The sequence below is a fragment of the Ylistrum balloti genome, unplaced genomic scaffold, assembly GCF_031769215.1.
Source record: "Ylistrum balloti isolate Yb309-2 unplaced genomic scaffold, AGI_CSIRO_Ybal_v1 Utg370450, whole genome shotgun sequence".
Lineage (NCBI taxonomy): Eukaryota > Metazoa > Mollusca > Bivalvia > Pectinida > Pectinidae > Ylistrum > Ylistrum balloti.
The window spans coordinates 3,324,993-3,339,902 of NW_026782299.1; the positions used below are offsets into that span (position 1 = coordinate 3,324,993).

At 33.6% G+C, this 14,910-nt stretch overlaps 3 protein-coding genes across 3 annotated transcripts; 2 read left to right on the plus strand and 1 right to left on the minus strand.

The window, feature by feature from the left end:
* Window positions 1-205: 205 nt before the first annotated feature.
* LOC132554981 (uncharacterized) lies at window positions 206-1,592 on the plus strand. The gene is made up of 2 exons (XM_060219309.1): window positions 206-337; window positions 591-1,592. Exons 1-2 carry the CDS (start codon window positions 206-208, stop codon window positions 1,590-1,592), a joined length of 1,134 nt encoding a protein of 377 aa, XP_060075292.1.
* A 2,351-nt stretch (window positions 1,593-3,943) lies between these two features.
* LOC132555039 (actin-like) lies at window positions 3,944-7,547 on the plus strand. The gene is made up of 2 exons (XM_060219379.1): window positions 3,944-4,092; window positions 6,396-7,547. The coding sequence occupies exons 1-2, from the start codon at window positions 3,961-3,963 to the stop codon at window positions 7,395-7,397; spliced, it is 1,134 nt and encodes a 377-aa protein (XP_060075362.1). The 5' UTR covers window positions 3,944-3,960; the 3' UTR covers window positions 7,398-7,547.
* Window positions 7,548-9,528: 1,981 nt separating this feature from the next.
* Window positions 9,529-14,774, minus strand: LOC132554982 (centrosomal protein of 290 kDa-like). Its single transcript, XM_060219310.1, has 7 exons — window positions 14,742-14,774; window positions 13,664-13,803; window positions 13,104-13,208; window positions 12,647-12,737; window positions 11,875-12,031; window positions 11,621-11,712; window positions 9,529-10,248 (listed from the first exon to the last, which is right to left on the minus strand). The coding sequence occupies exons 1-7, from the start codon at window positions 14,772-14,774 to the stop codon at window positions 10,108-10,110; spliced, it is 759 nt and encodes a 252-aa protein (XP_060075293.1). The 3' UTR covers window positions 9,529-10,107.
* Between the last annotated feature and the right edge of the window lie 136 nt (window positions 14,775-14,910).

The window sequence follows — 14,910 nt, forward strand, 5'->3', positions numbered from 1 at the left end:
CTTACTCTGGTGTTATCCGCTTCGTACTTTTCATATTTTGCTTTTTTTTTTAAATTTTAAGTTTCTGTGGTGATTATGTGCACAGGGTGATATTTTCTCGTTTTTGAACCCACGGACTATAATCAATCCGATTTAATGACTCATTATTAAGAAAGGATAATATTTGCAGATGTGGATTGTCAAGGACTAAATCAAATTACCGAAAATGTCGACTTCAGACGAAGAAGATCCCACTATCGTCCTTGATAACGGGTCTTACAAGGTTAAGGCAGGGTACGCCGGAGATAATTCTCCGAGGAGTATATTTCGGACCTTGGTAGGAACCCCATTGTATCAGGTATTGTATTTTACAATAAAGTATGCATATTCATCATGTATTCAGCCTGACAATTTGTAATTTAATTACAATTAAAGATGGTGTATTTTTTATATTTAGAATCATCTATCAATACATAATACATGCATGTAAATAACGATGCACAAATGTACAGGTATCATCTCCACATTGTGGTAATTTAAAAAAAAATGAATGTTAAGGTTTACATGTCTTGTATACATTGTGCGATAGTATTTGACATTTTGTGTTTTAGCACTCTATGAATGAAGGAATGTCGCGGAGAAAATGTTACGTAGGTGACCAAGTTATAAAGAACATGGATGCCTTGGATGTTCGAAGACCGATAGAGCGAGGAATCGTGACTGACTGGGATGTCATGGAGACAGTTTGGCATCACGTGTTCAGTGATCTTCGTATAAACCCTATAGATAATAATGTTCTTGTAACGGAACCGCTTCTGAATCCGATGACAAACAGAGAGAAAATGGCACAAGTCATGTTTGAAAAAATCCAGCCACGAGGAATGTATGTTATTAGTCCCAATATTCTGTCGTTGTACGCCTCTGGCCGGATGACAGGTTTGGTGATAAATTCGGGTTATGAAGTGACAAGTGTTATATGTGTGTATGAGGGATTTAAAATAGCTCAGTCCATCTTCAGATCCGATATTGGCGGCAATGATGTTACTAATTACTTGATTGAACTTCTGGGGAAAAGAGGTTATTCGTTTACTACAGATGAGGAACAAGAGGAAGTACACATGATGAAGGAAATATGTGCTTACGTTTCAGAAAATCCGAAAGCGGAGATGATGAACAATGTCAAAACGGATTATACTTTATCGAATGGAAATACCATTCACCTTGGTCACGAAAGGTTCCAGTGTATGGAGGCTATGTTTAAACCGGAACTGATAGGAAGTAATGCTTATGGTATACATGAACTGATTGTGAAAAGCATTGAAGCATGTCCTATACATCACCAAACTGAACTCTGCAGCAATATTATCCTTTCAGGAAGCAATACGATGCAGCGAAACATAGCTTCAAGAGTGGACCAGGAACTGAAGAAGTTATTGCCAAGTAATGTTAAAGTCAAAGTGATCGCGCCTCCAGAGAGACGCAGCTCAACGTGGATAGGAGGCTCAGTTATATGTAGTTTGACTGCAGCAGAAGACATGTGGATGAGACCAGCAGATTATGACGAGTTCGGGCCTAATATAATTTTTAGGCCAGAATTTAACAAGTATGGATAACTTCAAGTTATGTGTTTGACAACTTTTGAAATGTACAGAACGTAATAAGTCCACAGAATCAAAATTAAAAAAACTAATGTCATTCGATCACGTATCATTGTCATTGAAATATGGCATTGCATCGTATGTATAGAAAACATTATTTCCCCTGTCATGTAACGCCAATTACAGGCGTAGATGGAATTTGTTGGATGACTGTTTCTGTGTTGTATTATTCTAGAATGATGGGAATGGAAACGGATGTTAAGCATTGATTAATTACGTAAGTATTATTCCATCAGAATGCATGAATTAGGAATGGAAGAATGCAAGTGGCGATTTCTTTAGCAATGTGATTAGCGCGTGTGGGAGTTATGCAACGTGTCACTATTTCTTCACGTTGAACTTTTCTTGATGAAGTTCTGCATTGTTATCCATGGCTATAATTGAAAAACTGAAACAATTTGAATATTATATCTTATGTTTTAATAACAAGATAATGCTTTTCAACGACATTTCCTGTCCTGTATTGTTTGTTTGTTTTCAATTTATTTGTAATATCCTCAGAAATGTGCTCCTACGTAAGTTATTGACGAAATTGACACCGGACTCGGTTATTCTGCTCTAATGTCACAGATATTATCAAGATATTTGACGGGGTTACACGCCTATACCTGTGTACACATACACTGATAAACTCATGAAAAAGTTATGAGTCCGAACAATATACTCATATCATCTGCACCGTCAGACCTGAACTTGAAAATTGATTTTATACATTGAAATAAATAGATTTTCGCCAGATTGAATTATCATTTTTATTCACAGTAGTGTTATTCTTTTGATTCCAAAGGATTGCGGTTAATATCATGACATTTCCAACGATACCTCGAACGTGTTAATTGTTTTAATTGATTTCAATCATGTCGGAAATATGTTATAGGTACTTCTGTATTAATCATTATATATTATGTCAACATTTTGAATGCAATGGAAGGCTTGAGTTTAAAATGATTAAAATTTAGAGATAAATAAAGTAGCGTCAGTTAATGAATTAAACGTTACACAGCTGCTTCATCCATATAGGTAGAATCACTTATGGTACGGGCTTAATGTTTGTATCATAGCAAGCGACTGAAGAAATGCAGAATCACACATGTAACACAGTCTTTGCTAATTCATTAGAAATTATTTGCAATATCACAATGGGTCTGGCCATCTTATAAAGGTTTACATGTTTCAATGTATTGTTATGAAATAAAGCGTTAATATCGTATTGAAAATAAGCCTTAACATTATTATGACTTTAATTGAATATTAATCTTTTTTCTGCTATATGGAGGAGAAATTAAAGGATTGATAAATATATATGTGTGTGTGTGTGTGTGTGTATTTTTGTATTTCATAGGACAATTATCTTTTCAGATGACTGTATTTCAGGTTGCTATCTGAAAGATCTGTTTGGTGATTACGTCACATCTTTGATAATATGCTCCCACTAAGAGTTCGTGGGAAAGAAATTTAGCTTACATTGGTGTAGAACAGTCAACATGGGTTTCATGAAAGCTCCTCTGGGGCACTTGGTCGTTCGCCGTGGTGCCACATACGTCGTTCCTCAGTCCGGTATCGTGTTTATATTTCTTCAAGACTTCACAATAACCTAGATACTTTCCAATTTGTTAAAGATCAAACAGATCAAAAGTACCACCAATAGGACCAGGTCGTGGCATTTGGCCACAGGCGGCAGATTGAAGGACGTTTATGTTTACTTAAGTTGATTATTTTGCCCCATGCCCGATGCCATCGGTCGGATGCGTTCAAAATCGCTCATTGCATAGTTAATTATTATTCTTTGCTAAAATGTATTTCTCTCATTGATGGAAATCTGTCGGAAAGTTTGTCAAAGAAGTCAGAGGTTTCTTGTTCAACCCATCGCAGAGTTTTGAAATCTAATAATCTCCATTACACAAGCGCCCATGTAGAACCCGGGGAATTATTGACAAAATATTTGGTTTTGCTTGTATATGCATGGCCGTTGCATCTGTGAAAATCATACTTCTTTCTTGGAGAGGAATATGACGCACCAGAGAACCCCACTTCTTCTAGCTCCTACCGATTCTCTTTAATTCGATCGGTCTAGTGTATCAGCCTTATAAGCCAGAGGTCACAGGTCCGATGCCTATTCTAGTCGAAGAAAACAATTACCCTTATTACAAATATGTTAATGATTATATTTTCAGCTATAGATCAAGGTAAACAAAAAGAATATACATTTTGTCAATATGATTAAAAAATTGGAAAATTAAAAAAAAAAATTTTACTCCTGAATAACATGGCCAAGTTTTTACAGGTGTGGATAAGTTCCGGGAGCTAGCTCGATCGGGTAGAAATGTCAAGTTCCGACGACGAAGATGTCTGTGTTGTCCTTGACAACGGGTCCTATAGGATCAAGGCTGGTTTTGCTGGGGACGACGAACCAAGGAGTTTTTTTCGGACGGTAGTAGGAACCCCTTTGTATGAGGTAATTGCTTGAACCCTTTTTATACATGGCTTTTTGGGAGAGACAGAAATACGCAAAAGCTTACAGTCACTCCGTTGTTTACCTTGAAAGAGATGCCAGTATCTGGCCTTATGATCAATGGATTTCTAATTATTGATCTCGTTGAATAAATTCGATATTACAGCGACACCTATGTAAGATTATCTATTCCAACGTGTAGAGGTGGTGAGTATTTAACACTTACAAATAAAATCACTTCTTTACTACTGAAATCGAACATATTGACAAATACTTCGTCTAGGAAACAATACAATGAGACATCGTGATATGTTTCAATTTCTTTGTTGTTTTCATTACTATAAACATCAAAATGTTGTATGATATTTATAATATCCATTCCGCCACTTTGAGAGCAAACAAAACATCGGATTTCTCCAAGACAAGTGCTGACTGCATTGTCCCAAGATAAATTATTAAACAAAACAACTTAATTCCGTCGACAGAATGATTTGCCGCGATAAAAATAATGTTTGATGAAAAGACTGTTTAAAACAAAAATTTGCGCGCTGTTTAGTTGCATTGTGCTTTGTAGGTTGTTTCTGACTGATGAAGAATTCACGGTTAATGTCGATCTTAAAATATCATCAATGCCTCACACGGGTCACAAATATTACACGCATTGCATCTAGATATTTAAGTGCTTCTATATCGTTTTGTTGTGCTTCTCAATATTAGTCAGACCGGGATGACGACTTTCGTTCAGGATACAATCTTAATTAGCTAATTTCAGCACTTTGATAAAAGCTGGTTCGGTTTGACAGGCTTCGCGATTGATGTAGATGGCAATGTTATCATGTGTGGTTTTGTGATATCAGCGGAGAATGTGTACGTCTTTGTTTTGATACGAATTCCCACAAAATTAATTGACCATAACTGTCATTCGATTTACTTATTGTTATATCTGAATTTATTCATGATATGACATTTTCTTATCGTCTGTCCGGTTACGAATGCTGTTTCCTCGGCGTCAACGACTGCGTCCCACTCTTAAACTTCAAAGGTTTTTAGGGTGAAAGACTATTGAGTTTACATTCAACACATTTCATGTTGGACACAAAATCACACGAGGTCTCATATAGCCGACCTTTTTAATGCGTTTAGGCCCACAAGTATACACCCCATGCCACTTCTATTGCATAATAGGATATCGGATGGTAAATAAGTTTTTATGACTGTATGAATGTAAATAATATCGGATGGTAAATAAGAGTATATGACTGTATGAATGTAAATAATATCGGATGGTTAATAAGTGTATATGACTGTATGAATGTAAATAATATCGGAAGGTTAATAAGTGTTTATGACTGTACGAATGTAAATAATATCGGATGGTAAATAAGTGTATATGACTGTATGAATGTAAATAATATCGGATGGTTAATAAGTGTATATGACTATGAATGTAAATAATATCGGATGGTAAATAAGTGTATATGACTATGAATGTAAATAATGTCGGATGGTAAATAAGTGTTTATGACGGTATGAATGTAAATAATATCGGATGGTTAAAAAGTGTATATGACTTTGAATGTAAATAATATCGGATGGTAAATAAGTGTTTATGACGGTATGAATGTAAATAATATCGGATGGTAAATAAGTATATATGACTGTATGAATGTAAATAATATCGGATGGTATATAAGTGTATATGACTGTATGAATGTAATTAATATCGGAAGGTTAATAAGTGTATATGACTGTATGAATGTGAATAATATCGGATGGTTAATAAGTGTATATGACTATAAGTGGTAAATAAGTGTATATGACTATGAATGTAAATAATGTCGGATGGTAAATAAGTGTTTATGACGGTATGAATGTAAATAATATCGGATGGTTAATAAGTGTATATGACTATGAATGTAAATAATATCGGATGGTAAATAAGTGTTTATGACGGTATGAATGTAAATAATATCGGATGGTAAATAAGTGTATATGACTGTATGAATGTAAATAATATCGGATGGTAAATAAGTGTATATGACTCTATGAATGTAATTAATATCAGAAGGTTAATAAGTGTTTATGACTGTATGAATGTAAATAATATCGGATGGTAAATAAGTGTATGTGATTGTATGAATGTAAATAATATCGGATGGTTAATAAGTGTATATGACTATGAATGTAAATAATATCGGATGGTAAATAAGTGTATGTGACTGTATGCATGTAAATCATTACACATATATATACAATGTACACGACTACTTTGCATTGTACGTTATTTTAATCAATAACTTTTCCAGGGACAAACGATATCTGGTAGACCACTGGAAAAGTGCTACATAGGCGATCAAGTGATTGAAAACATGGATGCCTTGGATGTTCGAAGACCCATAGAGCGAGGAATCGTGACTGACTGGGATGTCATGGAGACAGTATGGCACCAAGTGTTCAATGACCTTCATGTAGATTCTTCTGACTGTTATGCGCTCATAACGGAACCACCTCTGAATCCAAAGTCAAACCGGGAGAAAATGGCTCAAATCATATTCGAGAAACTTCAGTCGCAAGGAATGTACGCCCTTGGCCCTAATGTATTGACTCTGTTCTCGAGTGGACGAGGATCTGGTCTTGTGATAGATTCGGGTTATGAAGTAACAACTGTTGGGTGTGTATTTGAAGGATGGAAACTTACCCAAACCATGTTTAGGTACGATATCGGTGGCAATGATATAACTAATTACTTAATCGAACTTCTTGGGAAATGTGGTTACTCGTTTACCACAACAAAAGAAATAGAGGAAGTAAACATGATGAAAGAGCAATGTGCTTTCGTTTCGGAAAACCCAGAAGCGGAAAATATGGACAACATCAAAAAGGACTACACCTTGTCTAATGGATCTTCTATATCTCTTGGTTATGAGAGGTTCCAGTGCATGGAGGCTCTGTTTAAACCAAATTTGATTGGAAGTAATGCTTGTGGTATACACGAAATGATTGAGAAAAGTATTAAAGCATGTCCTGCAGATATAATCAGTATGATGTCCTGCAATGTTATTCTTGCCGGAAGCAACACAATGGTAGAAGGGCTGGTATCTAGACTGACACGAGAATTGCAGAAGTTATTGCCATCTACCATACGAACCAAAATCGTTGCTCCCCCTGAACGGCCCTTTTCAACCTGGATAGGAGGGTCAATTTTTGGGAGTCTTTCATCGACGAGACAAATTTGGACAAGACCAGCAGATTATGACGAGTTTGGTCCTAATGTAGTTTATAGGCCGGAGTATTTCCTGTATTGGTGATAAAGATGATACGTGTGGCATTCTGAAATCTAGATGTTAATAGAGAAACAAGAATTATTCTTTTTACCAAGTATAAGAAATTAGGGTTATAATAACCTACTGTATTGAGGTTAGTGTTCTTATAGTTCCAGTAATAGTTTCTTACAAATTTAAACAGAGTGAATGTTAATAGAACAGACTTTATTATTTTATGTTTGTTTCGAAATGTTTTGTTTTATTTTTTCTGGAAAAAAAGGAAAAATGAAACAAAAATTAATTTATAATTACTTTACATACCGACTATGTTTGTGTAGTTATATATTTTGATCTTTTCATATACTTTTGATTTACCGACATATACTATTTGATTTGCTGACATATACTATTTGATTTGCTGACATATACTTACATAGTACTGTTTTTATTTGTTTGACACCTTTGATTTACTGACATATAGTTTTGATTTACTGACATACTTTGATTTACTGACTTACTTTGATATACTGACAAACTTTGATATACTGACAAATTTTGATATACTGACAAATTTTGATATACTGACAAATTTTGATATACTGACAAACTTTGATTTACTGACATACTTTGACTTACTGACATACTTTTGATTTACTGACTTACTTTGATATACTGACATACCTTGATTTACTGACATACTTTGATATACTGACAAACTTTGATATACTGACAAATTTTGATATACTGACAAACTTTGATTTACTGACATACTTTGACTTACTGACATACTTTTGATTTACTGACATACTGACACACTTTGATATATATACTGACATTTGCTTATTATTTTATGATATATTGACATACTTTGATTTACTGACATACTTTGATATATTGACATACTTTGAGTTACTGATATACTTTGATTTACTGACATACTTTGATATACTGACATATATTGTTATTTTGCTGACACATACTTTTTATTTACAGACATACTGATTTTGGGACTAATCAGAAAAAAAACAAAATTGGTTGCAGATGGCCGTCTTGGATTTTTTTAAAAATGAAAATGGCTTTCGCGACTTTTTGAAAGGTTCCGTGAGGATCTTTCTCAAATTTCTTATGCATGTTTCCCTTTTTCTCTAGTTGTGCCCATTTAGCTTTTGGCCTGATCAGAAAAACATAATGGCCGACAGGTTGCCATCGTTGATTTTGAATTTGAAAGGTTGTTATCGTTATTTCTTGAGTAGTACTGGATGGATCTTTCTCAGATTTCATAGTTAGGTTCCCCTTGGTTCATAGTTGCGCCTGATTGATTTTTTGGTCTGATCAGGTAACAAATCCTGCATGGATATTTCTCAAAATTTATGTATATGTTCCTGTTGGTCTTTAGTTGTGCTTGTTTGAGTTTTGGACAGAACAGAAAAACAAAAATGGTCGAGAGGCAGCTATCTTGGATTTCGCCTTATAATGATTGTTATCCCATTTTCTTAAATTTTAGACTATGCTACATTAGCTATAACTATGTCAATGTTTATCTGTTTGCTATATCAGCATATATGTATATTAGGCACATGCCATTTAATTGATGGAATATTTTTGCATGAGTAATTGTGCATTCTGTGATAATTGGAATTAATGTCAGTGATATTTTTTTTCTATGATGTAGTTTAAAATCCCATTGTTTTTTAATATGAAGTTTGTAGTTGAAACTTGATTCATGTATGTAGCTTTGCAGATTTTAACTAACATTATTTTACTAACCAGAGGACCATGTGGAAGATTAGCCGTTGGCTAAACATGTTTTATATCCTCAATAAATAAAGCTTATTATTATTACCGGTATCATAATTCAACCTGTAGTGAATACTCATGAAACTAGTGCAATTTAAAGTTTAACAGAATATTTTATTAGTGACCAATATTTTCAATATTTCAACATACATGCAAACTGATATTTAATTCCATTGAGACATTTTTAAAGTTAGGATGGGGAAACCATATTTTTCACGATTTCTCGTCAAGAAAGGTCCATAACTCCGGATTTTCCAGAAATTAGCAAAAATCAATCTTGACCTTGATATTGAATATTTCAACATACATGCAAAATACTATTAAATTATAATGAGATATTCTAAAGTTATGATGTTGAAACCAACTTTTTTCGGTTTCTTTCCATGAAATTAGTGAAAATACAATTTGGCCTAGACTTTTCATATTTAAATATACAAGTACAAATATTATTTAATTTTATTGAGGCATTCTAAACTTATGGTAAGATAACCAAATTTTAACAGTTTTTTATGTCAAGGAAGTGCCATAACTCTGCTTGAAATCGCTAAAAAACATTAACAGAAATCAACGTCTGCCTAGAATTCACACATTTCAACATATATGCAAAATATCATCTAATTCAATTGCGACAACAATATTTAAATTTTATGTCATTTAAAAATCTCTGTCCTTATCAAAGGAAAGAAGTAAGGCTCTCTCAAATGAGAACTCTCATGTATTTTTGAGTAAAAAGCACATATTTTAAACTCTTGTACTGGTACTTGGTATTTCCTTGCTATTAAACTGGCAGGTGTGAGGATTCTCAAGCAATGTTCCACGTCAGTTCAATTATGGTCCATAAGTTGCATTACCAGTTAAAAAAAGCATAACACATGAAATGCAAAATATTGTTAAAGTACAAGTTAAATAGAATAAGAATAAGTTCATATCACAGAAATGCATCAGTTCTCTCCTTGTCTCATTTAACTGTTCGTTCTGGATAAGGATACGGTACACTGTATTGTTTACATAGTTTCTTTATCGTCTTTTCATATTCCACGTTCAGTTTGGCAGACTGTTGAAAGGCAAATTTAATGTCTTCTATTTCTTCAAAAAATCCCTGCAAAAAGAGGTTATGAATAATGAAATCAACAACTAAACAAAAGTTGTGTTAAATGACCGCCTGGTGACATTATTATTATTTTCATTATAACAAAAATATACTAAAAATTCCTTTTCTTTCCTATTTGTTTTCATTCACAACTCAATAATCAATATTTCATTGTTTGTATGCAAAATGCAGTTTTATGATTCATCAATGTTTTCTTTTCATTTCTTGATCTAGCTCCGCCCACTTGATAATGATTGGAGGTGTTTATGGCAACATGCCACCTTCTGAGTTTTATAAATGGAATATCAGTTACATACATTCACCTCCTTTGTTGATCGCTGTAATTCTACGATGTAAACAAAAAAACATGGTCTACAACATCATGAAATATTCAAATATCTTACAACCTACACAAAAATAAACAACGAAGAAATAACCGATTTATCAGGGAAAAATATGTTATCTTTTACACATTTCCTTTTGGAATGTGACACGCCCACTAATGAATGAGTTTTGAATGACAACTGCACAAATTATTTTTCAATGACGTCATGTCATGCCAGCTGTAACATATAATGATTTGTTATAAAATAACCTGTTATTAAACAAATTTATTTTTATCATTCATGTGTTATTTTTGTTTTTGAATCCTGTCTAAGAAATTAGTTATAAGCTTTTATAGGAATACCTTTTAGTCTCACGCTGATATAAAAGAAAAATCATACAAGCATAAAACTAAAAAAATATTCCTATCAAAGCTTACATAATGGTTTATTGCATGCCCAGTTGGTGTTGCATATAAAAGACATTTTCTTTCATCAAAACTCTATCAGGCATTTTATGCTATGTTACATACAATGTAAAGCTTCCTTATGAATTTCTACATTACTACTTAAATCATACAACATAAAAAGTGTGAACTGTAAATATTTAGGTAATTTATGCCTTTTTCAAGATTCAAATATACGATTATTTTTTAAAATTTTTTTCACGATTCAAATATACAATTCAAATACATGAAGTTGAAAAAAAATTTACTGCGGTAATTACAAAAGTCAGCATAATTGTGAAGTGATGCAGCCAAAATTAAGTAAAAATCTGATGCTTTTGTCTCAAGTGAAAGCTTTTTTCAAAAACATTTTTATATCCTATGCAATTGACAATTAGCCATACAGCGCTAAGTGAATGACATACCTGAAACGTTGAGCTGCTTTCTTTAACAATGCCACTCAGTGATTTCAAAGTTTTACTGGTAATCACTATTCATATCTTAAAGTCTCAAAGTTAAATCAAATGGAGCTCTTCAGATATACAAAATTTTGAAAACTAAAGGCATTTTTCAGTGTGCAAAAGTTTTTCCATTCTGGAATAATATACTTACTAAGTCTAGGCCTTTCAACTCCTCTTTTAATTTTTTGTTTTCCTTGCGAAGTTTTCTACACTCTCTGAATATATGTCTGTCCTGTGAATCATCTATAAAGCAAAAAGGAATTTAAGCAGTTCAGCAAATAATTTCAATGATGAATCAAAAATTCTACAAAAATCAATTCATACAGGATAAGTATATATCTCTTTTGTTCAATTTTATAATCAAATGCAAGTCAGACTAAAAGTATTCTATAAGTCATAAAGTACCTTCATCAGAGAAGAGTTCCTTTCCCTGCTTGCCTACGTTTCCCGCTTTTATCTTCGCTGTAGCCTTTGAAACTTTCAATGTGTGTATCTCTTTCTCCATTTGCTGCACATTTTCCCTTTCTTTTTGTAATCTAGTCTCTAAGGTAGATATCTTCATCTAAAATAAAGAAAATATATTGCTCAGAAACAAAGAAAACTTTTTAAACTTTTTTTTTTTTCAGTTTAAATTTTCCTTGAGTAAATGTGTAGTTATCTCTGCTTAGTACACAAATTATTATTAATACAATATAAAATTTTTTATTGTCTCTTTTAAAGGTAGATATGTTATTCACTTTAACAAATGTATTACAGAAATGATAACATACAGCACTCTAAACACTGACTTTGTGATTTGAAGAATTAAAAAGATCTGCTTATACTCAAGAGTTGCAACTTATTTAGACAAACCTAAATGGATTTTATTTTTTCCAGCATACACTAGATGATTTAAGAGCTAGTTTTTAATAATCAATAATTGAATGTGAATGAGCTATTCTCCAAATAGATCACCTAAATTTGCTATCATTATTGTGCCCTTGGACAAGGTATTATAAAAAAATTCATCTGGATTACATGTGATGGGCCTTCTATATGTTGTTCTGTGAGTCAGCCTACAGCTACTACAAAGAGACCCTCCCCATCAAAATGACCCTGACTGGACATGTGGCAATACACCCAGCAATAAACCAACAAACAGAAACTATTCAAACTGATGTTCATTAGGAAAGTTTACCTGTAGTTCTGTGATTGTCTCTAAGTGACTTAAGTTATGTTTCACTTCCTTCTCATATCTTCTCATAACATTACTATGCATGGACATCAACCTACATGTAAAAACATAAGATAGCAATACAAAAGATTCTCTAGAAATTCATGAAAGATGTGAAAACCTCACATAAGTTTCCATTTCATTATCATTATTGTATTTCAGAAAGCATTCTTTTCCATGTCAAACTCAAAGTTTTAACCATATATCTATGGTCTCAGTTGTGATGTCATACTGTAATATGTGAGTGACTTTGTGTGACATTGTTTCATTATCTAATTGCAGTGTCACAAGGGGTCAAAGGACATGGGGTCAGAAGTTTAAAAATTTGGCATCCCATATGTTATCAAGGCTGTCATTTATCTATCATTTATAAAAATCACAGATGATAAAGCAAGACCTTTTAATGTTTAAATGACCCAACCTGTTTGTCTTGTCCCCTTCTGTGATCCTGTTGGCAATAGTATCCTCATTTTTCTTTGGAGCAACAGGATGCCAAACTCTACTTGGATCAGTCTGTGTGCAGGACCTGTAAGAGGGAAATACTCAAACTTAAATTTTATTTTGATATATCTGATTGTCATCCGTGTGGTTGTGAGAAACTAGTTAGTGTTCTCATGTGTCACTGTTGTGTGTTTGAAGGAGACTATAAAAAGTGTCAATATACACAACAATAGTAGTCTGTCACTCATTTCTACCCATTCCAACAGTAAGGAAAACAGTGTAAAAAGACAAGGAGGATTGGAGATTCAAATATCTATTACAATTCACTTGCTTATAAAGTCCATGCTTGATAATAAGCTGATCTATGTACAATTTGTGTACATTTATTACTGATTCTGTAGAAATACCAACAAATGCTATCCTTGTAACATGACAATGTTGTCAATTTGGTAAAGAGTTGTACCCTAACCAGACTCTCACATATATCAATACATGCTTATTTTAACACAATAATGAATTAGCCAGTGATTGAGTTCTTACTCTCTTGTTGTAACATATGTCTTCAGTATTGCGTCCACTTTAGCTTTTTCCTTCAGGGACGTTAACTCTGAGTGGTAAGCATCACGCTGCTGTTTCACACGAAGTAACTTCTTTCTAAGGTCTTCATTTTCAGCAGTCAGCTAAAATTGTAAATTTCTTTTTTATTTTAGATTGCTACTTTACATCTGGTCATATCCACAGGTATTTGGCACTCTCATAATTAATCTTCCTTATGTCAGCATTGACTACATATTTACTGTGTTATGTCTTATAAATGTAACTGACCCCAACATACAAACTGTGTGCAGTACCTGTTGTAGACAAACACAAAAAATACGGGGAAAAAAAACAACAAAAATGCAAATACAATGTGTTTCGAATGCAAGAACATACCATAATTGTTTATAATTAGTAATGTTACAAAAATGTGTATAATGAAAATGTCATCTTTTTACAGCAACAAAATTTTTACTTGTGATGGGATCAATCTACGATTGTAAATATGGCTATGATGCAGTTTTGTTTACTCACATTAATATTGATACATGTATCATCAAGTATGTTTTTACAGCTAACATGTAACATGTGTACAAGTTGAAAGTACATGTACTAGTCTTCTTAAAATACATTGTAATGACTAGCATCAACTATTGGGAATAGACCAAGGCATCGAACCCCAGCGGTGGCAGTGTGTTTTCCATTACACCTTCATTTTTTTTACACGCGTAGCATGCATGGTGGACCAATCTGGTCTGTATATGTTCTACCAAAACAGATAAACGTTTGTTCAGGCGACCATTTCCCATTGACAAGGATAAGGTTACGCATCTATGTATATATTTATGTGAAATGTGATTCCCGGACCACTGAGACAGGTAAAGCTATGCCGACCCTCCCTGTGAGAGATGGACAGTACGTATACATTGATACTGATGGTCGGACTACCTATTCTGTACTGCAGACGGCCATGTGGTAACGATGTTAAATGTTTTCAGAATGCGTGCGTGTAGCATAAATATATAAATGATTGCACTATAGGTACAACTCACGTGTCACACACGCGCACAATTAGTCCTACCTTAATGCAAGTGTGTATGTCGGGAAATGACATGTTCGCAAGCTCGGCGTGTTGACATCAGAGTTTCGAATCTTTGCTCCAACCTGTCATTTTTCGTCGTTTCTAAATCTTTGTACGGTGAACGGAATGACTACATCCGGATAATATTTACAACGCCACATATGTCATT

Excerpts from the sequence above, each read along its gene's own strand:
- LOC132554982 (XM_060219310.1), bottom strand. The coding sequence starts at position 14,774 with ATGTCATTTCCCGACATACACACTTGCATTAAG. Across the intron at positions 13,209-13,663 it reads ACATATGTTACAACAAGAGA|GTCCTGCACACAGACTGATC; the intron begins GTAAGAACTCAA and ends TCCCTCTTACAG. Across the intron at positions 10,249-11,620 it reads AGTTGAAAGGCCTAGACTTA|GGATTTTTTGAAGAAATAGA; the intron begins GTAAGTATATTA and ends CTCTTTTTGCAG.
- LOC132554981 (XM_060219309.1), top strand. The coding sequence starts at position 206 with ATGTCGACTTCAGACGAAGAAGATCCCACTATCGTCCTTGATAACGGG. Across the intron at positions 338-590 it reads TAGGAACCCCATTGTATCAG|CACTCTATGAATGAAGGAAT; the intron begins GTATTGTATTTT and ends TTTGTGTTTTAG.
- LOC132555039 (XM_060219379.1), top strand. The coding sequence starts at position 3,961 with ATGTCAAGTTCCGACGACGAAGATGTCTGTGTTGTCCTTGACAACGGG. Across the intron at positions 4,093-6,395 it reads TAGGAACCCCTTTGTATGAG|GGACAAACGATATCTGGTAG; the intron begins GTAATTGCTTGA and ends TAACTTTTCCAG.